The sequence below is a fragment of the Salmo salar genome, chromosome 02, assembly GCF_965601325.2.
Source record: "Salmo salar chromosome 02, fSalSal1, whole genome shotgun sequence".
NCBI classification, from domain to species: Eukaryota; Metazoa; Chordata; class Actinopteri; order Salmoniformes; family Salmonidae; genus Salmo; species Salmo salar.
In genome coordinates, this window is record NC_138292.1 from 78,552,008 (window position 1) to 78,577,639 (window position 25,632).

The window sequence follows — 25,632 nt, forward strand, 5'->3', positions numbered from 1 at the left end:
ACATGCATGTTTTGTTCAATCAAGTTCATATTTATATCAAAAACCAGCTTTTTACATTAGCATGTGACGTTCAGAACTAGCATACCCCCCGCAAACTTACGGGGAATTCGCTAACATTTTACTAAATTACTCACGATAAACGTTCACAAAAAGCATAACAATTATTTTAAGAATTATAGATACAGACCTCCTCTATGCACTCGATATGTCCGATTTTAAAATAGCTTTTTGGTGAAAGCACATTTTGCAATATTCTAAGTACATAGCCCAGGCATCACGGGCTCGCTATTTAGACACCCGGCAAGTTTAGCACTCAACATAATCATATTTACTATTATAAAAATGTCATTACCTTTTGTTGTCTTCGTCAGAATGCACACCCAGGACGTCTACTTCAATAACAAATGTTGGTTTGGTCCAAAATAATCCATCGTTATATCCGAATAGCGGCGTTTTGTTCGTGCGTTCCAGACACTATCCGAAATAGTAAAGAAGTGTCGCGCGCTTGGCGCAATTCCTGACAATAAAATTCAAAGTATTCCATTGCTGTACGTCGAAGCAGGTCAACCGCTGTTTAAAATCAATTTTTACGTCATTTTTCTCGTAGAAAAGCGATAATATTCCGACAGGGAATCTCCTTTTCGGCAAACAGAGGAAAAAATCCCAAAGGCGGGGGCGGTCGGGGTCACGCGCATAAACTAGTGTCTCTTGATGGGCCACTTGAGAAAGGCGATAATGTGTTTCAGCCTGGGGCTGGAATGACGACATTCTCTTTTTTCCCGGGCTCTGAGAGCCTATGGACGACGTGGGAAGTGTCACGTTAGAGCAGAGATCCTTAGTAAATGATAGAGATGGCAAAGAAGTTCCAGAAATGGTCAGACAGGCCACTTCCTGTAAAGGAATCTCTCAGGTTTTGACCTGCCATTTGAGTTCTGTTATACTCACAGACACCATTCAAACAGTTTTAGAAAATTTAGGGTGTTTTCTATCCATATGTAATAAGTATATGCATATTCTAGTTACTGAGTAGGAGTGGTAACCAGATTAAATCGGGTATGTTTTTTATCCAGCCGTGTCAATGCTGCCCCCTAGCCCTAACAGGTTATTAAGTCTCTCAACTTAGCACACACCGACACTGGCAGAATGTACATCTAAAGACATGGGTGTGTACATGTACTACATGTCAACATATCTTTGTCCTTGTCTTATACTGTTCACCAGTGGCATGTTAGTGACAGATCGGTATCTCAATGCATTTCTATTCTAAATTACTAAATAACATTTCACAGTGTGCAGACCCCCACAATCAACCTAATACCCCCAAATAAACAATTTTGGACAATCCTAAATCAATTACGGGTAACGGTTGACCACTCCTCCTCTCTCCCAGCACTCTTCTGGAGTCTCTTTGTTTTCTTCTTAAGATAGCGTTGCAGTTCATCCTCAGAATGGTACACATGGAACTCATGCCTGTCAGTGTGGATGGCCCTTGATAATGTCCCGATTTCAATATCCCCAAGCAGACGAAACACTCACCTGAGCCACCACCCTTTGTGGTCCATTCTGTCTTATCCGTTTTCCGGCCAGTGCACAAGCAGCATGAGATACGTTTGGAGGGGTTGAGGGTCACAATGTTCTTGGCGGAATGATCCCTTCCATGCATCTAGATACCATCTGTGGTCACCTTCGCCATAACCCCGAGAGAGGACAGACCAGAACAACAGTTTAGGCTATTTCTGATTCAGGAAATCCAGAATAACTATTCACTGCATGACAAATTATTACATTCCCAATATTCTTAATTCAAATTTCAAAGAGAATCACAACTGTTCAAACCATTTCAAATGTCAAAGAGAATCCCAACTGTTTGCAAATTGGCTTATACTCCCCTGTCATATTGGCAACCTCGTGGCAGAGTTACAGGGTCAGGGAGTCAGAGAACAGCAGTCCCAATCTGGTGAGATGTGTTGAAGCCAAGCAACAACAGCAATACACTACTTAATAGCATTTACCAGCATTTACATATTACACTGAAATCTCACCCAGTGTCTCTAGCCTTTGAGTGATCAGGCCTCACCAGAAAGTCAGAGCAAAGGTCATTCAACACCATTAAGTGAGTGTTCTTTCCCCTTTCAGAAGAACATGGGTTATCAGTTTCCTTAAACTAGGACATAGCTCTTTCCAGTAGGATAACCCTTTCAATCACTACTGCTAATACACATGGATCACTCTCAAACAATGTTCTGCTTTTACCCCTATTGTAAGGTTGAGAAACATGCAAAACAAATATGATAACTTTCTCCTTATTGGAAGGAATTGTTTTCATTTTAGTCTAATAATATTACTCTTAACCTCTCTAGGGTCGGCGGGACGAAATCGTCCCACCTACGTAACAGCCAGTGGAATCCTGTGGCGCGTTATTCAAACACCTTAGAAATGCTATTACTTCAATTTCTCAAACATATGACTATTTTACACCATTTTAAAGACAAGACTCTCGTTAATCTAACCACACTGTCCGATTTCAAAAAGGCTTTACAACGAAAGCAAAACATTAGATTATGTCAGCAGAGTACCCAGCCAGAAATAATCAGACACCCATTTTTCAAGCTAGCATATAATGTCACATAAACCCAACCCACAGCTAAATGCAGCACTAACCTTTGATGATCTTCATCAGATGACACACCTAGGACATTATGTTATACAATACATGCATGTTTTGTTCAATCAAGTTCATATTATTATCAAAAAACAGCTTTTTATATTAGCATGTGACGTTCAGAACTAGCATACCCCCGCAAACTTCTGGTGAATTTACTAAACATTTACTAAATTACTCACGATAAACGTTCACAAAAAGCATAACAATTATTTTAAGAATTATAGATACAGAACTCCTCTATGCACTCGATATGTCCGATTTTAAAATAGCTTTTCGGTGAAAGCACATTTTGCAATATTCTGAGTAGATAGCCCGGCATCACAGGGCTAGCTATTTAGACACCCAGCAAGTTTAGCACTCACCAAAGTCAGATTTACTATAAGAAAAATGTTATTACCTTTGGTGTTCTTCGTCAGAATGCACTCCCAGGACTTCTACTTCAATAACAAATGTTGGTTTGGTCCCAAATAATCCATAGTTATATCCAAATAGCGGCGTTTTGTTCGTGCGTTCAAGACACTATCCGAAAGGGTAAATAAGGGTTACGCGCACAACGCATTTCGTGACAAAAGAATTCTAAATATTCCATTACCGTACTCCGAAGCATGTCAACCGCTGTTTAAAATCAATTTTTATGCCATTTTTCTCGTAAAAAAGCGATAATATTCCGACCGGGAATTAGTGTTTAGGTTCAGAGACGAACGAAAATAAAAACATGGGGTCGACTCATGCACGCGCCTCAGCCCATTGTTCTCTGATAGAGCACTTGCCAAAAGCGCTAATGTGTTTCAGCCTGGGGCTGGAATTACATCATTCAGCTTTTTCCCGCCTTCTGAGAGCCTATGGGAGCCGTAAGAAGTGTCACGTTACAGCAAAGATCCTCAGTCTTCAATAAACAGAGTCAAGAAGCTCAAGGAATGGTCAGACAGGCCACTTCCTGTAAGGAATCTTCTCAGGTTTTTGCCTGCCATATGAGTTCTGTTATACTCACAGACACCATTCAAACAGTTTTAGAAACGTTAGGGTGTTTTCTATCCAAAGCCAATAATTATATGCATATTCTAGTTACTGGGCAGGAGTAGTAACCAGATTAAATCGGGTACGTTTTTTATCCGGCCGTGCAAATACTGCCCCCTATCCCCAACAGGTTAATAAAAAAGGATTCATTTACATTGAGTGTTCGTCTTTAGTGGAGAATTTCCATTACAGAAGTCTTGTAGGAGAGTTTTTGGAAACCAAATTCCCACCTCCAGAAATGATTTGAAATGATGAATATGGGAGAAAATCAAAACCTCACCTTAAAGTTATCCAAACTATTTTGTCAGTGTGACATCAGAAACAAGCGATCAAGTGTCATTGAATCTGTTGTTGTTGGTTCTCTCTCCAGTGGCTGATAAAATCGCCTACCTGCTGGGCCTGAACTCAGCTGAGATGTTGAAAGCTCTGTGCTACCCCAGAGTGAAGGTCGGCAACGAGTATGTGACCAAGGGACAGACTGTGGCTCAGGTAAGACTGCAAAACACAGCATCTACCATTTTCTGAGCACCGGAATTATTTGGGGACGAGTGCATTGCTTTTTTTAAATAGTGATGTTGTTTATCCCAAGGTCTTATCACATTATCACCAGACACGGTCAATAGCTAATGTATTAATTTGAGGTATTATCATGGCAGGTTAATAACTCAGTCAGTGCTCTGGCCAAGTCCATCTATGAGAGGATGTTCTTGTGGATGGTCATCCGTATCAATGAGATGTTGGACACCAAGAATCCAAGGCAGTTCTATATCGGTGTGCTTGACATTGCCGGGTTTGAGATCTTTGATGTGAGTATGACACCAGAACAAGACAATTAGTTGTGATTGAGATGGATTACAGTCTTGTATGATGAAATTACCCCTTTTAAAACTCCATCAACAGTACAACAGCATGGAGCAGCTGTGCATCAACTTCACCAATGAGAAACTGCAACAGTTTTTCAACCACACCATGTTCGTCCTGGAGCAAGAGGAGTACAAGAAGGAGGGAATCGTCTGGGCCTTCATTGACTTCGGCATGGATTTGGCTGCCTGCATTGAGCTTATTGAGAAGGTAAGCTGTCTGTGAAGATTGTAATGGACCGCAAAAGCGAAGATCATAGTGAGTCCTCTGTGAGATATTATCACAGTGGTACAACGTATCTGAATGTTGAGAACTCAATATGTTTCCTATTATGTACCCCAAAATGAATGTAATCCTCAAATAGAATGTTTACTAAAGGAATGATTGTGATCCTAAATGGAAATATCACTAATTTGATATACATCTATTTTCGTAAAGCCATTGGGCATCTTCTCCATCCTTGAAGAGGAGTGCATGTTCCCCAAGTCTTCAGACACTACCTTCAAGGACAAGCTGTACGCCCAGCATCTTGGTAAAACAAAGGCGTTTGAGAAGCCCAAGCCTGCCAAAGGCAAGGCAGAGGCCCACTTCTCCCTGGTGCATTACGCCGGTACTGTGGACTACAACATCACTGGCTGGCTGGAGAAGAACAAGGACCCCTTGAACGACTCAGTTTGTCAACTGTATGGGAAGTCCGGAGTCAAAATTTTGGCTGCCCTGTATCCCCCTCCCCCTCCTGAGGGTAAGACCAGCATCACGTCACAATATTTAATTAGGCACTAGTTACAACTCAGACCCAAATGTTCTTTAAAGTCTTAGAATGTATCACAATTTCTCAACGTTTATTACTAGGTTGATTTACTCATAGACTTGGTTAATTTAATCATGCAGTAGGTCTTTTTTAACATGATCTCATTGGCAGCATTTGCCTCTAGATAAGTGTGAAGTTAACCAGAGATTCTCCGGTTTATAATTAGTGTGCTTGCTGAAGACAAGACCACTCTATATTTCTTACATACTCTTATTATTATTATTATTATATTTATTCCACCCACTCTAGGAAATGTACTTTTCTAGATATCTTTTACTTTTCCCCATTTTAACAGATAAAGCCAAGAAAGGAGGCAAGAAGAAGGGTGGTTCCATGCAGACTGTGTCCTCCCAGTTCAGGGTGAGCTATTGAAATGTGTATATTCAGTCCTTTAAAAGGTGCAATTATTATAAATTATTTCTGAGAAAATGGTTTGTAACCCTCTTACAGGAGAACTTACATAAGCTGATGACCAACTTGAGGAGCACTCATCCTCACTTTGTGCGCTGCCTGATCCCCAACGAGTCAAAGACTCCAGGTACAAGAAATATTGAGTTAAATATGTCATCTTATCAGTACAGTATCAGTAACCTCAACCATTCCAATCTTTAACCTGTTTATGAGTATTAAAAGAGACTTGTTTTGTTTTACCAGGTCTGATGGAGAACTTCCTGGTTATCCACCAGCTCAGGTGTAATGGTGTACTGGAGGGTATCAGGATCTGCAGAAAGGGCTTCCCCAGCAGAATCATCTATGCTGACTTCAAGCAAAGGTACATACGTGCATGCACACACACACACACACACACACACAAACACACACACACACACACACACACACACACATACACATACACACACACACACACACACACACACACACACACACACACACACACACACACACACACACACACACACACACAGAAATTATTGGCACTGTTGATAAAGATGAGCAGAAAAGACTGTATCAAATAAATAACACTGATACTGAGCTATATTGTATGATCAAGCATTTGTGACAACTATATTATTTTATACTCAGAGAAAAATATTTTGTTTAATAATTCATATTTTATTTCAAGATAGGGCTCATAATTATTGACACCCCTTTTTTCAATAAGAGGATCATGGCACTGAGTCTTTCTCTAGAATGTTGTATGAGATTGGAGATCACATTGGGAGGGATCTTTGACCATTCCTCCATACAGAATTCTTCCAGATCCTTGATATCCATCGTTCAAACCACAGGTTTTCAATGGGGTTCAAGTCTGGAGACTGAGATGGCCATAGTAAAATGTTGATTTTGTGGTCGACTAATCATTTCTTTGTGGATTTTGATGTGTGCTTGGGGTTATTGTCTTGCTGTAATACACACCTGTGGCCACGTTTCAGCCTCCTGGCTGAGGCAACCGAGTTTTGGCAAAAATGTCATGGTACTGGGAAAGTTCATGATGCCGTTGACCTTAGCGAAGGCCCCCGGATCATTTGATGTAAAGTAGCCCCATAACATCAAAGATCCTCCACCATATTTTACAGTAGGTATGGAGTTATTTTCCTCATATACATATTTTACAGTAGGTATGGGGGTTATTTTCCTCATATACATATTTTTCAGTAGGAATGGGGGTTATTTTCCTCATAAACATATTTTACAGTAGGTATGGGGTTATTTTCCTCATATACATATTTGTTTCGATTCCAAAAAACATTTTGACCTTACAATATATCTCAGCATTTGTATTATTCATTTTACACAGTCTATTTTGCTCATCTTTATCAAGGGTGCCAATCATTTTGAACCGCACTGTATATCCAACCAACCAATTACAACTTGGCATATTTTAAAACTGTCCTCTCATTCAGGTACAAAGTACTGAATGCCAGCGTCATCCCTGAGGGCCAGTTCATGGACAACAAGAAGGCTTCTGAGAAGCTGCTTGGATCCATTGATGTGAATCACGAGGATTACAAGTTTGGACACACCAAGGTCAGTCAAATACCCACAGCAAAAGCTGACAACAAAACACAACTTCAATGATAATTTAAACCAGTACCATATAAAATCTCTCCAGGTGATCTATCCATCCTTTTGTTCTTTCTTCTTCATTTAACTAATGGAAAAGGTGGAAAACATTGTAGTGTTTTTCTTCAAATTCATGCATCACAAGTATAGAAGAGAAACTAAACTATTTTTCATGTACATTGTGTTAGAGTGGTATGAATGCTGTTATCTGTATCTGTGAACATTATTAATCTATAACTATTAATTTATAACTAACAACATAGAAACAACCTATCACATGGTTTGTTTGTAACCATATCAAAGTTAATGTTGTTTAAATCAATCTAGTGGTGTTGTTCCCCTCTTTTGATTCCAACATTTCTATCTGTCAGCATCTGTTGTTCCATTGAAGATGTTAACCTGTGTCTCAGGTGTTCTTCAAAGCCGGTCTGCTGGGTGTCCTGGAGGAGATGAGAGATGAGAAGCTGGCCTCTCTAGTCGGCATGCTCCAGGCTCTCAGCCGTGGATTCCTCATGAGGAGAGAGTTCACCAAGATGATGGAGAGGAGGTGAGAAATAGTAGACATCTTGGCAAAGCTTTCTGTCAACCAGCTGTATCTAATGCATTATGTTTACGTACTGTAAATGCTGGGAGCTGTTCAGAATGAGAAAGTACATCTTATAATGGTCTACTAAAGCTTTTGGGTTAATTCATTTAGTCCAGAAATGGATGTAGCAACTAAGGATTCTAGCATTATAGCTGCAGTTTGGGATTTGGCTGTTCAACTGTCATTTAAATGTGTAGTATTTACCTTCTAATTCTTGAAGAATATAAAATACATCATGAGCTTAGCATAACCTGTCAGTCCTTGCATCTAGTCCACTATCTGTGAATTTAGGAGGGGTTACATTTCCCTAGCCCCCTTGCTCATCTGTAAACAAACAGTGACAGGTGGTTCTGTTTTGTTGTTCATCTAATTCCATCATCTAATGACTCACCATGCCTCTCCATCGTTTCTGTCGACCAGAGAATCAATTTACTCCATCCAGTACAACATCCGCTCATTCATGAATGTGAAAACCTGGCCATGGATGAAGTTGTACTTCAAGATCAAGCCCCTGCTGCAGAGCGCTGAGACTGAGAAGGAGCTGGCCAACATGAAGGAGAACTATGAGAAAATGAAGACAGACCTGGCCAAGGCTCTGTCTACAAAGAAGCAAATGGAGGAGAAGTTGGTGTCCCTGACGCAGGAGAAGAACGACCTGGCACTCCAAGTCGCATCTGTGAGTCAGCACCTACCCTCGTATGGGCACATTTACATACACATGAATACACACACATACACACAAATATGAACACACTGTAAAGTATGTGGTTAACTCACACATTTTTATTGCCCATGTTATATATTGTATATATTTCATGAATTTCTATTGATTTGCTCTGACCTCTTTGAGTAAAATGTATATTTTGATACACAAAGTGAGGCCTCTGATTTGTTTACTCCTGTTCTGAAACCAGGAAGGAGAGAGTCTGAACGATGCTGAGGAAAGGTGCGAGGGGCTCATCAAGAGCAAGATCCAGCAGGAGGCCAAACTCAAAGAGACGACCGAGAGGCTGGAGGATGAGGAGGAGATCAATGCTGAGTTGACTGCCAAGAAGAGGAAGCTGGAGGATGAGTGCTCTGAGCTGAAGAAGGACATTGATGATCTGGAGCTCACCCTGGCCAAAGTGGAGAAGGAGAAGCACGCCACTGAAAACAAGGTCTTGTGTCTTACCATAGACAGTCTAACCAAACAATAATCCAATCAAAACATAGCTTAACAGATATGGAATTCAAGTTGTATTGTGGGTGCAGGAAAAATTAAGACACAATAGTGGAATTTCAGTTGTGGGGTACTCCCAACATTCATTGAATGTTCTGATCCCTCTCATTTATGACTTCCATTCAGTACACTGACATTGTGAACACTGCCATCTAGTGTTGATGAGATTTGTTAGCGAAATGAAATGAATGCAATGTATAACAATATATACCAATCTAAATCTCCCATTTATGGTGAAGTGTAATTATGTTGTGGCCATTTACAGGTTAAAAACCTGACAGAGGAGATGGCATCTATGGATGAGAGTGTTGCCAAGCTGACCAAGGAGAAGAAAGCCCTACAAGAGGCCCACCAGCAGACACTGGATGACCTGCAGGCAGAGGAGGACAAAGTCAACACTCTGACCAAGGCCAAGACCAAGCTGGAACAGCAAGTGGACGACGTGAGTGGATTTGGACATTTTGGCCATGATAGTATGTAAAATGATATTATCTTCAGTTGTTTCGATTTTAACAATATATGTGTTTTTATCTTCTAGCTTGAGGGTTCTCTGGAGCAAGAGAAGAAGCTCCGCATGGACCTTGAGAGATCCAAGAGAAAGCTGGAGGGAGATCTGAAACTGGCCCAGGAGTCCATAATGGACCTGGAGAATGACAAGCAGCAAGCTGATGAGAAAATCAAGAAGTAAACACAAACAAATGACTACAGTATTACCTGCTATAATGGTTGTTCTTGACTAATTCTTGTAATTATGAATTAACACTTGAATGGTATTCTTAAAAGCAAAGTGAATGGTATGATTCTCTCCCTTTACACTATCAAACAAAAACTAACTAAGCAATCGATGTGTTTGTGTTTCTTAGGAAGGAGTTTGAGACCACTCAGCTCCTCAGCAAGGTTGAGGATGAGCAGTCTCTGGGAGCTCAGCTGCAGAAGAAGATCAAGGAACTCCAGGTATAGTACAGGATATAAGCTCCAGTACAGAAAAGCACAGACTTGAATCATTTCCTGAAAACATTATTCTGGTAGCACACATGCTTCCCGGTGGTTTCTGAAGGCTGAGTAGGTTGGAAGATGTTGGTTCTGAACATTGTTGTTTTGGTTCCTGCATGGGACACTGTCTACTGAATATATTAGTGGAACTGGCTTTTTATTAAACACATTTATGCTAAATATACATACTATTATAATTTTGTGAGGTTCAATTGTTTCAACTGTATTGTAGTGTTCATCCCCCCTGCTCCTGCCCCCTGTTCTAGGCCCGTATTGAGGAACTGGAGGAGGAAATTGAGGCTGAGCGTGCTGCCAGGGCTAAGGTTGAGAAGCAGAGGGCTGATCTCTCCAGGGAACTTGAGGAGATCAGCGAGAGGCTGGAGGAGGCCGGAGGCGCCACTGCTGCTCAGATTGAGATGAACAAGAAGCGTGAGGCTGAGTTCCAGAAGCTGCGTCGTGATCTTGAAGAGTCCACCCTGCAGCATGAGGCCACAGCCGCCGCTCTGCGCAAGAAGCAGGCCGACAGTGTGGCTGAGCTCGGGGAGCAGATCGACAACCTGCAGCGCGTCAAGCAGAAGCTGGAGAAGGAGAAGAGCGAGTACAAGATGGAGATTGATGACCTCTCCAGCAACATGGAGGCCGTTGCCAAGGCTAAGGTGAGTAGTAATGTTTTGGTAAAGCAGTGTTGAGGAGGGTCAACTACATTACCATTCAAGTGAACTGAAGTTGACAGGAGTCACATATATAAAGTAATGATGGTACATGTTCCACTAACAGGGCAATCTAGAGAAGATGTGCCGTACTCTTGAGGACCAGCTGAGCGAGCTCAAGACTAAGAATGATGAGAATGTTCGCCAGGTCAACGACATCAGCGGACAGAGGGCCAGACTCCTGACAGAAAATGGTAACATCAACAATGAACAACAAGCCAATGCATTCCTTCAGTAGAACACAACATGTATTAATTGCTAAATCCACATAGTTTCTACTGTACTATTCATCACCTAAAATTGCCCTACGATTCCTAAACATACATTTTCAATCTTAGAGAACAGAGACCTTATTAACAAGATATTCCCCTGTCCCTGCAGGTGAGTTTGGTAGGCAGCTGGAGGAGAAGGAAGCCCTGGTGTCTCAGCTGACCAGAGGCAAACAGGCCTTCACCCAGCAGGTGGAGGAGCTGAAGAGGGCGATTGAGGAGGAGGTCAAGGTAAGGGACTCAAAACGGACTCCACCGTCCACAGAGTTTAGAGCTATATCTTTATATAGACAGTGACTACGCCACCCTCAGAGATTCCTACTGTCTCTCCACCCTCAGAGACTTCGACTGTCTCTCCACCCTCAGAGACTTCTACTGTCTCTAAACCCTCATAGACTTCTACTGTCTCTAAACCCTCAGAGATTCCTACTGTCTCTCCACCCTCAGAGACTTCTACTGTCTCACCACCCTCAGAGACTTCTACTGTCTCACCACCCTCAGAGTCCTGTCTCACTTCCCTCAGAGACTCCTACTGTCTCTCCACCCTCAGAGACTGCTACTGTCTCACCACCCTCAGAGACTTCGGCCATAATTTATTTTATTATCTCTCTCATCTCTCTTTGCATTTTGTCTTTCTTTCTCACAGGCTAAAAATGCACTGGCCCACGGAGTTCAGTCTGCCCGCCATGACTGTGACCTCCTGAGGGAGCAGTTTGAGGAGGAGCAGGAGGCCAAGGCAGAGCTGCAACGCGGCATGTCCAAGGCCAATAGTGAGGTGGCTCAGTGGAGGACTAAGTATGAAACTGATGCCATCCAGCGCACAGAGGAGCTGGAGGAGGCCAAGTGAGTCGCACGCAACAGAAAAAAACTCAGATATGGTGTAGATGGTGAGGGTGGTAGGGGGCTTTGAGAAAATGTTACATCAATATGTATTGTTTGTCAAAATGTTAAAAAAATTACACCATAAAACCACCGTCTGTTGTCCAACAGGAAGAAGCTGGCCCAGCGTCTGCAGGATGCCGAGGAGACCATTGAGGCGACCAACTCCAAGTGCGCCTCCCTGGAGAAGACCAAGCAGAGACTACAGGGAGAGGTGGAGGACCTCATGATTGATGTTGAGAGAGCCAACGCATTGGCCGCCAACCTCGACAAGAAGCAGAGGAACTTTGACAAGGTGAAAATTAATAAACCTATATTTGTTATCAATTGTATAATTGTTGCATATTTCTAATTTCGACTAATTTCATCTTCGACTTCTAATGAAAATCCCATGGATTCTCCTAGGTTCTGGCAGAGTGGAAGCAGAAGTATGAGGAGGGTCAGGCTGAGCTGGAAGGAGCTCAGAAGGAGGCTCGCTCTATGAGCACTGAGCTCTTCAAGATGAAGAACTCCTACGAGGAGGCTCTGGATCATCTGGAGACTCTGAAGAGAGAGAACAAGAACCTGCAACGTGAGCATTTGACAGCAGTTTTATTTGGCTCATGTTCGACTAGTGTTTTGAAAATGGAGGGAACTGCAATCATCAAAACTACTATTACACCATTTCAGAAATTTTGTGTTCTGCATAATTGTATATATTGTTTTACTTGTAGACAGTATTCCTTTGAATATTCCAAATAAGTAGTAGGCAAATATATTTGCAAGATGCTATGAGGTAATGTTAGTTAATGAACTATTAATATGACTCAATGTCAAATTCGGTGCACTGGCATATCCACTGAAAATCTCCCAAGTCTAAACTTCGTGTGTGTGTGTGCAGAGGAGATCTCTGACCTTACTGAGCAGATTGGAGAGACTGGCAAGAGCATCCATGAGCTGGAGAAGGCCAAGAAGACCGTGGAGACAGAGAAGTCTGAGATCCAGACCGCTCTGGAGGAGGCTGAGGTACAAACTACAGCTGTTTGATGGGGAAAGCAGTGTTACACTAGCCAATGCCAGCTACAGTCCAATGATCCCTGTATTAGAGTTTATTGTAGTCATATATATTTAATTCCTACATCCAAATGTATTAAACACAATTGGCCTGACTGCTTCTGTTTGTCCAGGGCACACTGGAGCACGAGGAATCCAAGATTCTGCGTGTGCAGCTGGAGCTGAACCAGATCAAGGGTGAGGTGGACAGGAAGATCGCTGAGAAGGACGAGGAGATGGAGCAGATCAAGAGGAACAGCCAGAGGATGGTTGACTCCATGCAGAGCACCCTGGACTCTGAGGTCAGGAGCAGGAATGATGCCCTGAGGGTGAAGAAGAAGATGGAGGGAGACCTGAACGAGATGGAGATCCAGCTGAGCCACTCCAACAGGCAGGCCGCTGAGGCCCAGAAACAGCTGAGGAATGTCCAGGGACAGCTCAAGGTATTGGGACTGGGACATCAGGCTCAAAAACCTGAACATGGAGAGGGATTTGTTTGTGAATCTGTAGAAAAGAAAAGAACAGAGGAATTGAATAGAGTGGACAATGCACTGTAGAAAGTTAGGGATACTGGGGAAATTCTTCCCAATGAACGTTTATATCACCCATCCTATTACCCCTATTTCCACATGTCCTAATGAACGTATGTCCTTGTGAACCACAGGATGCCCAATTGCACCTTGATGATGCCGTCCGTGTCGCAGAGGACATGAAGGAGCAGGCAGCCATGGTGGAGCGCAGAAACGGTCTGATGGTGGCTGAGATCGAGGAGCTGAGAGTTGCTCTGGAGCAGACAGAGAGAGGCCGCAAAGTGGCTGAGACTGAGCTGGTAGACGCCAGCGAGCGTGTTGGACTGCTGCACTCCCAGGTATGGGTCAAAAGCCATTTCCAACCAAGCATTCTGTTTAAACACACCTTGAATTCAACAATGCTTGCATTGAGAGTTTAATCATTTCAGCCTTGTAAATTCTCTTTAGAGCTAAACAAATCATCTTGTTTCCTCCTTCAGAACACCAGCCTTCTGAACACCAAGAAGAAGCTGGAGACTGACCTGGTGCAGGTGCAGGGAGAGGTGGATGACATCGTCCAGGAGGCCAGGAATGCAGAAGAGAAGGCCAAGAAGGCAATCACTGATGTGAGTCCTTGAATTACATCATCTTGATTTGTCCCTAAGCGCCAATGGTAGCTGGGCTGGTTAAGAGCAACAAAGATCTCAGAGGAACGTTATGATGAATTAAACAAACTACTTTTCCAGGCGGCAATGATGGCTGAGGAGCTGAAGAAGGAGCAGGACACCAGCTCTCACCTGGAGAGAATGAAGAAGAACCTGGAGATCACAGTCAAGGACCTGCAGCACCGCCTGGATGAGGCTGAGAATCTGGCCATGAAGGGAGGCAAGAAACAACTCCAGAAACTGGAATCCAGGGTGAGTTATCAGCAGGGTGGATTTGGGGTTGGATTAAAAGACAGTTTCCTGGAAATGTATTTGATCATGTAAAATACACTGGAGCATTTTGTAATTACTTTTTCTCTCATTAGCCCCCCTAAATCAGGAGTTCCCAAATGTCTTTGCATCAGGGACCCCTTCATAATATCAGAACACAAATCTTACAATAGAGTGCGATATAAATAGCATCCACACAGTTTTACTATGACTTCAGCACTGCATGGTCGGACTAATCAAGTCTTGGCCCCTGGGAAAGAACATTTGAAAGTCCCCTCTCTTGGCATCAGAGGGAATATTTTCCAGTTTTCAAGCATAAATTACAGTGCAATTATGTTCAAAACAAAAACATTGGGAATATGTTACACTTATGTTATGGAGTTGAGAACAATTGGAGCCAAGATATAAAAATGTATTTATCTAGTTGTTTCATTTAGGCTTGTACAATTCTTCTAAACTGCTGTCACACCCTGACCATAGAGAGCCCTTGGTTCTCTATGGTGTTTCGGTCAGAGCGTGAGTGGGGGGTGTTCTAGTCATTCTATTTCTATGTTGGTGACTTGTATGGTTCCCAGTTAGAGGCAGCTGGTAATCGTTGCCTCTAATTGGGGATCATATTTAGGAAGCCCTTTCTCCCACCTGCTTTGTGGGATATTGTTTTGTGTCTGTGCATGTAGCGCCACTGTGGTCACAGTTTTGGTGTTGGTTATTTGTTCTTTGGTAGTTTCACTTTGAATAAAGATGTGGAACTCAACTCACGCTGCGCCTTGGTCCACTCTGTACGACGATCGTGACAACTGCAAGTTAATTAATAGATTCAATAATAATAATACAAATTCATGATACATGAACACACATTCATCTAATTCATCTCAAAGTAATATTTCATTTCTCTCTCTCTCTAGATCGCTAGCTACATGTCTCATTCACTCTGCTGCAAAAGGGCCGTTACTAGAAAGCTAGCGTTGCTATGCGGGGCTACCAGCTAGAAGGCTGACGGCTAAATTAGCTTGTAGGCTACAGGATTTTCATAAGTTCATGAAAATATAACATCTTAACAAACATTACTCTCTAGAATATGGTGCTTTTCCACTCGCTTACCTTAAAAATAAAGACATAAAAATGTATTTATGTCGGTGCTTCTGTCTTGCTGTGGCAAACTTCGCAATCCCCTATAACAGAAGCAAACTCATAACATTAAAACAGGCGAGTGGCGGCCTCTATTGGCCATACTGGTACTGCAACATGCACTGCTAAATGCACGACAAAATCAGTCAAATAAAAAAAGAGTCCTATATATTATAACTACAAGAACAATTGAGTTTAAAAAATGTGAAATTGTTGGAATAGTGTGCCTACCAATATCCCTGTGAGCCTCCCACACCCATGTTGTACATCTAAGGGTTAAGAACATAAATAGTGGATTAAGAATATTACATTGTATTGGACCTTCTAATCTTGTTCCACAGATCCTTGGTAGTTTCATCTGTTGTTGCTAGCAATATTCATGAACAAATGTAATGTTAATCCCACTTTGGGAACCACTTGGAAAAGTACATAGTGAAAGACAACAATTGTGCCTCCTTGACTGGGTAGAAGACTCTACCTCTATTTTACAAAGATTTGTTTCACCACCTCAAACAAATGCCTAAATGTATTTGTTCCCCAAAGGTGCGTGAGCTTGAGACTGAGGTGGAGGCTGAGCAGAGAAGAGGTGTAGACGCGGTAAAGGGAGTCCGCAAGTATGAGCGCAGAGTCAAGGAGCTCACTTACCAGGTAAGAGAAAGTGCATTCTTCACATACTTGACTCTAACACAGACAGGTTTGTGTATAAAACTCTTGTGACATTGATTCTTTGCTCTTCTCCCACAGACTGAGGAGGATAAGAAGAATGTTAACAGACTTCAGGACCTGGTAGATAAGCTGCAGATGAAAGTGAAGGCCTACAAGAGGCACGCTGAGGAAGCGGTGAGTCACATACTGAGTTAAATACTCTGAATGCATAAATTCAACAATTTTGTTTTATAAAATCCCCCGTAAACATTACAAAACTTAATGTCCATACAATTTAGTTTGAAGTAAGTGTTGCTACAGCACATCAGTCAACAGGGACAATTGATAGTGCAAGTAATTGCTGATGAAATTATACACATTTCTGAGTGCCTCCTATTCCTATGTGTTACCAACTTAAAGGAGAGGGGGTTGAATTTGAATTTGCTGGTCTAGTGATCGTGCTGGAGGCGGTTTGATCCCCCGTTCTGCCACTCACTCCTTCTGTTGTATCATCAATCTCCCTTTATAGATTCCTATCCTAAATCTGTCTTTTTTTATTTAAAAAAATTGACAGAATATTAATTTGCTACCTGAAACATCAAACTTGAAATGCTGATGCTCTGCACTCTTTTCCTCACCCAGGAGGAAGCAGCAAACCAGCACATGTCTAAGTTCAGGAAGGTTCAGCATGAGCTGGAGGAGGCTGAGGAGCGTGCTGACATCGCTGAGACTCAGGTCAACAAGCTCAGAGCCAAGACCCGTGACTCTGGAAAGGTACAGAACTGCTGCTAAACCTATACCTGACTCATGTTCAGATATGACCACATCAACACCACCTATGACTCAGTCTTCACAGAGGTCAATACTGACCTTTTACACTTGTTCAGCTGTATTTAAGATCACCAAGCAGCACATTTCAGGAATTGCTAAAAAAGAAAGGTTAATTCTGTTGGTAGTCCAAAATTGAAAATCCAAGCTGAGCACTGAGCATTAAATGCTTGATATAATATATTTTGTCCAAGTCTATCCATATATTTATCATGTTCATTATTATTACTGATCCATTGTATTATTTCTTTCTTCTTCCAGGGAAAAGAAGTTGCTGAATAAACGAAGACCAAAGTCTTTTCATTTTCCAGTGTTGCATAAAATATGATTTTCATGGTGAAATGTTGAGCATTGATTAAAAACATGTTGGCCTACATACACTTCCTTTGTGACTGTGGACTTATTACTTAGCAAACAGATTTTTAATACCATAGAATATTGTACTTTATTTAATGGTGCAATTTGGGATTCCAAAAACAACAAAGCAGACACCCCAACAAAGCGGTAACTTTTTTTGGTAAACATCTGAGGGATGAGGATGGAGAAATGTAACCACTATCAAATTCTCAGACTGAGCTATGGATGTAAGGACTGACCATCCATAACACAAAAAAATTATAGTTTTAACTCTTTACACTCTTTACGCTGGAATTGTAGGGATATTCTCAGAACTATGTTCTCAGAAAACAACAAACCAGAATTTTGCATTTTTTTCAATTTAATTTAATTTCACCTTTATTTAACCAGGTAGGCTAGTTGAGAACAAGTTCTCATTTAAACTGCGACCTGGCCAAGATAAAGCAAAGCAGTTCGACACATACAACAACACAGAGTTACACATGGAATAAACAAACATACTGTCAATAATACAGGAGAAAAAAGTCTATATACAGTGTGTGCAAGTGAGGTAGGTTAAGGGAGGTAAGGCAATAAATAGGCCATAGTGGCAAGGTAATTCTGGTATAGCAATTAAACACTGGAGTGATAGATGTGCAGAAGATCAATGTGCAAGTATAGATAGTGGGGTGCAAAGGAGCAAAATAAATAAATACAGTAAGGGGATGAGGTAGTTGGATGAGCTATGCACAGGTGCAATGATCTTTGAGCTGCTCTGACAGCTGGTGCCTGAAGTTAGTGAGGGAGATATGATTCTCCATCTTCAGTGATTTTTGTAGTTCGTTCCAGTCATTGGCAACAGAGAACTGGAAGGAAATGCGGCCAAATTAGGAATTGGCTTTGGGGTGACCAGTGAAATATACCTGCTGAAGCACGTGCTGCGGATGGGTGCTGCTATGGTGACCAGTGAGCTGAGATAAGGCGAGGCTTTACCTAGCAAAGACTTGTAGATGACCTGGAGCCAGTGGGTTTGGCGACGAGTATGAAGCGAGGGCCAGCCAACGAGAGCATACTGGTCGCAGTGGTGGGTAGTATATGGGGCTTTGGTGTCAAAACAGATGGCACTGTGATAGACTGCATCCAATTTGTTGAGTAGAGTGTTGGAGGCTATTTTGTAACTGACATCGCCGAAGTCGAGGATTGCTAGGATGGTCAGTTTTACGAGGGTATGTTTGGCAGCATCAGTGAAGGATGCTTTGTTGCGAAATAGGAAGCCGATTCCAGATTTAATTTTGGATTGGAGATGCTTAATGTGAGTCTAGAAGGAGAGTTTACAGTCTAACCAGACACCTAGGTATTTGTCGTTGTCCACATATTCTAAGTCAGAACCGTACAGAGTAGTGATGCTGGAAGGGCGGGCTGGTGCGGGCACTGATCGGTTTAAGAGTATGCATTTAGTTTGACTTGCATTTAAGAGCAGTTGGAGGCCATGGAAGGAGAGTGGTATGGCATTGAAGCTCGTCTGGAGGTTAGTTAATTAACACAGTGTCCAAAGAAGGGCCAGAAGTATACAGAATGGTGTCGTCTGCGTAGAGGTGGATCCGAGAATCACCAGCAGCAAGACCGACATCATTGATTTATACAGAGAAGAGAGTCGGCCCGAGAATTGAAACCTGTGGCACCCACATAGAGACTGCCAGAGGTCTGGACAACAGGCCCTCCGATTTGACACACTGAACTCTATCTGAGAAGTAGTTGGTGAACCAGGCGAGGCAGTCATTTGAGAAACCAAGGCTGTTGAGTCTGCCGATAAGAATGTGGTGATTGACTGGTCGATGAATACGGCTGCACAGTATTGTCTCTTATCGATGGCGGCTATGATATCGTTTAGGACCTTGAGCGTGGCTGAGGTGCACCCATGACCAGCTCGGAAACCAGATTGCATAGCGGAGAAGGTACGGTGGGATTCGAAACGGTCTGTGATCTGTTTGTTAACTTGGCTTTCGAAGACCTTAGAAAGGCAGGGTAGGATAGATATAGGTTTGCAGCAGTTTGGGTCTAGAGTGTCTACCCCTTTGAAGAGGGGGATGACCGCAGCAGCTTTCCAATCTTTGGGGATCTCAGACGATACGAAAGAGAGGTTGAACAGGCTAGTAATAGGGGTTGCAACAATTTCGGCAGATCATTTTAGAAAGAGAGGGTCCAGATTGTCTAGCCCGGCTGATTTGGAGGGGTCCAGATTTTGCCGCTCTTTCAGAACATCAGCTTTCTGGATTTGGGTGAAGGAGAAATGGGGGAGGCTTGGGCGAGTTGCTATGGGTGTTACAGGGCAGTTGACCAGGGTAGGGGTAGCCAGGTGGAAAGCATGGCCAGCTGTAGAAAAATGCTTATTGAAATTCTCAATTATCGTGGATTTATCGGTGGTGACAGTGTTTCCTAGCCTCAGAGCAGTGGGCAGCTGGGAGGAGGTGCTCTTATTCTCCATGGACTTTACAGTGTCCCAGAACTTTCTTGAGTTTGTGCTACCGGATGCAAATATTTGTTTGAAAAAGCTAGCCTTAGCTTTCCTAACTGCTTGTGTATTTTGGTTCCTAACTTCCTTGAAAAGTTGCATATCACGGGAGCTATTCGATGCTAATGCAGTACGCCACAGGATGTTTTTGTGCTGGTCAAGGACAGTCAGGTCTGAAGTGAACCAAGGGCTATATCTATTCCTGGTTAAATTTTTTTTGAATGAGGCATGCTTATTTAAGATGGTGAGGAAGGCACTTTTAAAGAATAACCAGGCATCCTCTACTGACGGGATGAGGTCAATATACTTCTAGGATACCCGGGCCAGGTCGATTAGAAAGGCCTGCTCGCTGAAGTGTTTTAGGGAGCGTTTAACAGTGATGAGGGGTGGTCGTTTGAACACGCAGACCCATTACGGACGCAGGCAACAGGCAGTGATCACTAAGATCTTGGTTGAAGACAGCAGAGTTGTATTTGGAGGGCAAGTTGGATAGGATGATATCTGAGGGTGCCTGTCTTTCCGAATTTGGGTTGTACCTTGTAGGTTCATTGATAATTTGTGTGAGATTGAGGGCATCGAGCTTAGATTGTAGGATGGCCGGGGTGTTAAGCATGTCCCAGTTTAGGTCACCTAGCAGCACGAGCTCTGAAGATAGATGGGGGCAATCAATTCACAAATGGTGTCCAGGGCACAGCTGGGGGCAGAGGGTGGTCTATAGCAAGCGGTAACGGTGAGAGACTTGTTTCTGGAAAGGTAGATTTTTAAAAGTAGAAGCTCCAATTGTTTGGGTACAGATCTGGATAGTAAGACAGAGCTCTGCGGGTTATCTTTGTAGTAGATTGCAACACCGTCCCCTTTGGCAGTTCTATCTTGTCAGAAAATGTTATAGTTAGGGATGGAAATTTCAGGGTTTTTGGTGGTCTTCCTAAGCCAGGATTCAGACATGGCTAGGACATCCGGGTTGGCAGAGTGTGCTAAAGCAGTGAATAAAACAAACTTGGGGAGGAGGCTTCTAATGTTAACATGCATGAAACCAAGGCTTTTTCGGTTACAGAAGTCAGCAAATGAGAGCACCTGGGGAATGGGAGTGGAGATAGGCACTGCAGGTTCTGGATTAACCTCTACATCCCCAGAGGAACAGAGGAGGAGTAGGATAAGGGTACGGCTAAAGGCTATAAGAACTGGTCGTCTAGTACTTTCGGAGCAGGTTTCTGGGCGTGATAGAATAGATTCAAGGCATAATGTACAGACAAAGGTATGGTAGGATGTGAATACAGTGGAGGTAAACCTAGGCATAGAGTGACGATGAGAGAGATATTGTCTCTAGAAACATCATTTAAACCAGGTGATGTCATCGCATGTGTGGGAGGTGGAACGGAAGGGTTAGCTAAGGCATATTGAGCAGGGCTAGAGGCTCTACAGTGAAATAAGATAATAATCACTAACCAGAACAGCAATGGACAAGGCATATTGACATTAGGGAGAGACATGCGAAGCCGAGTGATCATAGGGGTCCAGTGAGTAGTTAAGCTGGCTGGAGACACGGCGATTCAGACAGCTAGCGGGCCGGGGCTAGCAAGCTAGCAGAAGGGCCTTAGAGGGGCGTTGCGACGGAAGAAGTCTGTTGTAGCCTCCTTGTGCGGAGCCTCCTCGTGTGGTTCCATCGGCAGACCAGCCGTGATGGACTAGTAGGGTTCGGGACAGTAAAGGGGCCCAGTCCAATTGGCAAAATAGGTAAAGTGGCCCAAGAAATTGGCCGATGGACCTATTCAGCTAACAGTCCGATATGCTCTAGACAGCTAGCGGGCCACGGACAGCAGGCTAGCAGATGGGCATTCAGGGGACGTCGCGACGGAGGGACCTGTTGGAAGAAAAAAAAAACTCAGGCAGATTACGTCGGTAGTCCAGTCGTGATGGATTAGCAGGGCTTCGTGTAGTAAAAGGAGTCCAGGATAATTGGCAAAATAGGTATTGTAGCCCAAGGAGTGGCTGATGGACCTCTTCAGCTAGCCAGGAGATTGGCCTAGCATGGGCTAGCTCCAGGCTAATTGGTGCTTGTTTCGGGGCAGAGACGTTAGCTAGAAGTAGCCACTCGGATTGCAGCTAACTAGCTGTGATGATCCAGGTGAAATGGTTCAGAGCTTGCGGTAGGAATCCGGGTATGTGGAGAGAAAATAAGTACGGTATGCTCTGGTTTGAATCGCGTTTGAACTGGTGAGAGTTTTCTGAGCTAGAGGTTAGCGATTGACCGCTAGCAGTGGTTAGCTGACTACTAGCTAGTAGCTAGTTAGCTGGCTAGCTTCTGTTGGGGGATTCGAAAGTAAAGAAAAATACTTTAGAAAATAGCAGATCCATACCGCATTGGGTGAGGCAACCCGCCTCGCGGGAGAGTATTTTATTTTTTTCACAGATTATACAAATATGAATCTGTTGTGGACACACTACGTAAACATTAATGGTGATAGAGCATCTGACCAAATTACTCAAGATTTTAGTTCTGGGTTTTACTGATATTATGTGCATATAAATGAGAAAATAAATGACAAATGTGATTTTTTTTTATCATTAGCCAGTTTGCATTTGCAAAGAAACCCTTTCAGCAGATATACACTTCTGTAATGATTAGAGTTCTTATGGTAATACATTTTCGTATGATTTCTTAGATAAATTATGGTAATAAACATTATAAACATGGTTTTACACATTATAAACACGGTTTTACACATTATAAACACAATAATACACAAAATAAACACAGTAATACACATTATAAACACAGCAAACACATTATAAACACGGTAATATACATTATAAACACGGTAATACAAAAATGGTTATATACATTATAAACACAGTAGCATACATTATAAATACGGTAATACATTATAAACATGGTAATACACATTATCAACTAAGTAATACACATTATAAACACAGTAAAACACATTAACACGGTAACACACATTAACACATTAATAAAAATTATAAACATGGCAACACACATCACAAACACGTTTATACACATCACTAACACGTTAATACACATCATAAACATGGTAATACACATTATAAACATGGTAATACACATTATAAACATGGTAATCGTCCTACATCATACTTCAGGGTCATTTCCCCTAATCTTTTGAATGGGCTCGACGATTATGTCATCAAATGTTTTAAAATGCGGTCATTTAAGATATATACTGAATAAAAATATAACCGCAATACGCAACAATTTCAACGATTTTACTGAGTTACAGTTCACATAAGGAAATCAGTCAATTGAAGTAAATAAATTAGGCTCTAATCTATGGATTTCGCATGACTGGAAGTACAGATATGCATCTGTTGGTCACAGATACCTTTATTAAAACAAAAGGTTGTGGCGTGGATCAGAAAACCAGTCAGTATCTGTTATGAACACCATTTGCCTCATGCAGCGCGACACAACTCATTCGCATAGAGTTGGTCAGGCTGTTTATTATGCCTGTGGAATGTTGTCCCACTCCTCTCCAATGGCTGTGCGAACTTGCTGGATATTGGTGAGAACTAGAACACGCTGTCATACACGTCGATCCAGAGCATCCCAAACTGGATCAATGGGTGACATGTCTGGCATGCAGGCCATGGAAGAACTGGGACATTTTCAGCTTCCAGGAATTGTGTACAGATCCTTGCAACATGGGGCCATGCATTATCATGCTGAAACATGAGGTGATGGCGGCAGATGAATGACAAGACAATGGGCCTCAGGATCCCGTCACAGTATCTTTGTGCATTCAAATTGCCATCAATAAAATGCGATTGGCATTGTAGTCCATAGCTTATGCCTGCCGATACCATAACCACACCACCACCATGGGGCACTCTGTTCACAAAGTTGACATCAGCAAGCACAGAACGTCTTACACGTCATCGTCGGTTGTGTGGCCGATTGGAAGTACTGCCAAATTCTCTAAAAAGATGGAGGGGGCTTATGAACAGGAAATGAACATTAAATTCTCTAGCAACAGCTCTGCTGGACATTCCTGCGGTCAGCAAACCAGTTGCAAACTCCCTCAAAACTTGAGGCATCTGTGGCATTGTGTTGTGTGACAAAACTGAACATTTTAGAGTGGCCTTTTATTGTTCCCAGCACAAGATGCACCTGTGCAATGATCATGCTGTTTAATCAGCTTCTTGATATGCCACACCTGTCAGGTGGAAGGATTATCTTGGCAAAGGAGAGAAATGCTCACTAACAGGGATGTAAACTTAATAATTTGTGATTTGAGAAATAAGCTTTTTGTGTGTGAGGGAAAATGTTTGAGTCTATCCGGTCATACACAGATCGTATGTTTAGCATAACTACTGCTTTTCTAATAACCAACTCTTTTGGGTTCATGCGAGTGACTGAATGATTGTACACAGTGATTGATTGAACATGGGGGGAATCCTCTCTATCACTGTATTAGCAATTTGGCAGTACGCCCAGAACATTGCTCTGGGAACCAAGAGGACTATCTCAGTTTCAAGGTCTCTGTCACGTCCTGACCCTGGTATGAGGTCATTTTTCCCTAGTAGATTGGTCAGGGCGTGACAGGGGGGTGTTTTGTCTATGTGTTTTGGGTTTTCTGTTTTCTATGTGGGTTGTCTAGAGTTTCATTCTATGTTGTCATTTTCTATGTTGTGGCCAGGTATGGTTTCCAATCAGAGGCAGCTGTCTATCATTGTCTCTGATTGGAAGCCATACTTAGGCAGCCTGTTTTTCATGGGGTTTTGTGGGTGGTTGTTTCCGTTTAGTCTAGAGTACCTGACGGGACTGTTGTTGGTGATTTTATTGTTTGTTTGTTGAAGTGTTTCCTTATAAGTTTAAAAATGAGCACTATACACGCTGCGCCTTGGTCTCCATTCAACGACCCCTGTGACAGTCTCAGCTTAGAGAGAATACGCCTCGTGAGGTATCGGTCAGTTAGACGCAGGAACCAACGTCAATAATGAATAATGAATCATGTAAATCATGCTCATGAACTCAGCAAAAAAATAAACGTCCTCTCACTGTCAACTGCGTTTATTTTCAGCAAACTTAACATGTGTAAATATTTGTATGAACATAACAAGATTCAACAACTTAAACTTAAACAACTTAAACAACTTAAACTGAACAATTTCCACAGACATGTGACTAACAGAAATGGAATAATGTGTCCCTGAACAAAGGGGGGGTCAAAATCAAAAGTAACAGTCAGTATCTGGTGTGGCCACCAGCTGCATTAAGTACTGCAGTGCATCTCCTCCTCATGGACTGCACCAGATTTGCCAGTTATTGCTGTGAGATGTTACACCACTCTTCCACCAAGGCAATAAAGGGAGAGCCATCTAATAGGTAGTCAGGACTGCAGTAAATTGACTGGGTGGGGGACATCAGTAAAGTGAGAGCCAGCTGTTAGGTAGTCAGGACTGCGGTAGATTGACTGGGTGGGTGACAACAGTAAAGTGAGAGCCATATGGGTGCCACCCAGTCAGCAACAACGTTTTAGGCTCTCTGCTGTGTTTCTCTATGTTCTCAGTTGTCAGTACTTCATGTCCCACTTCTCATCAGTTTGATGGCTCTTAACAGTGATGTATGACAGCGTGTTAATAGACGTCCAACAATCTGTTAACGCCACGTATGGTGATTGTAGAGCTTGTGC

At 42.5% G+C, this 25,632-nt stretch overlaps 1 protein-coding gene across 1 annotated transcript in view; it reads left to right on the forward strand.

The window, feature by feature from the left end:
• LOC106593179 (myosin heavy chain, fast skeletal muscle-like) overlaps window positions 1-17,487 on the forward strand; it is a 30,039-nt gene extending 12,552 nt beyond the window's left edge. Inside the window, exons 13-41 of the mRNA XM_045710304.2 lie at window positions 4,053-4,171; window positions 4,339-4,488; window positions 4,583-4,753; window positions 4,982-5,285; window positions 5,650-5,714; window positions 5,805-5,892; window positions 6,009-6,126; window positions 7,220-7,343; window positions 7,790-7,926; window positions 8,386-8,641; window positions 8,880-9,122; window positions 9,450-9,626; window positions 9,723-9,868; window positions 10,048-10,138; window positions 10,444-10,833; window positions 10,955-11,081; window positions 11,269-11,387; window positions 11,803-11,999; window positions 12,147-12,330; window positions 12,441-12,606; window positions 12,916-13,040; window positions 13,202-13,510; window positions 13,732-13,935; window positions 14,077-14,202; window positions 14,323-14,493; window positions 16,183-16,287; window positions 16,384-16,479; window positions 16,927-17,058; window positions 17,374-17,487. Of these exons, the coding sequence (XP_045566260.2) occupies window positions 4,053-4,171; window positions 4,339-4,488; window positions 4,583-4,753; window positions 4,982-5,285; window positions 5,650-5,714; window positions 5,805-5,892; window positions 6,009-6,126; window positions 7,220-7,343; window positions 7,790-7,926; window positions 8,386-8,641; window positions 8,880-9,122; window positions 9,450-9,626; window positions 9,723-9,868; window positions 10,048-10,138; window positions 10,444-10,833; window positions 10,955-11,081; window positions 11,269-11,387; window positions 11,803-11,999; window positions 12,147-12,330; window positions 12,441-12,606; window positions 12,916-13,040; window positions 13,202-13,510; window positions 13,732-13,935; window positions 14,077-14,202; window positions 14,323-14,493; window positions 16,183-16,287; window positions 16,384-16,479; window positions 16,927-17,058; window positions 17,374-17,394 (4,661 nt within the window). The 3' untranslated portion in view covers window positions 17,395-17,487. The remainder of the gene's footprint in view (window positions 1-4,052; window positions 4,172-4,338; window positions 4,489-4,582; window positions 4,754-4,981; window positions 5,286-5,649; window positions 5,715-5,804; window positions 5,893-6,008; window positions 6,127-7,219; window positions 7,344-7,789; window positions 7,927-8,385; window positions 8,642-8,879; window positions 9,123-9,449; window positions 9,627-9,722; window positions 9,869-10,047; window positions 10,139-10,443; window positions 10,834-10,954; window positions 11,082-11,268; window positions 11,388-11,802; window positions 12,000-12,146; window positions 12,331-12,440; window positions 12,607-12,915; window positions 13,041-13,201; window positions 13,511-13,731; window positions 13,936-14,076; window positions 14,203-14,322; window positions 14,494-16,182; window positions 16,288-16,383; window positions 16,480-16,926; window positions 17,059-17,373) is intronic.
• Window positions 17,488-25,632: the final 8,145 nt, after the last annotated feature.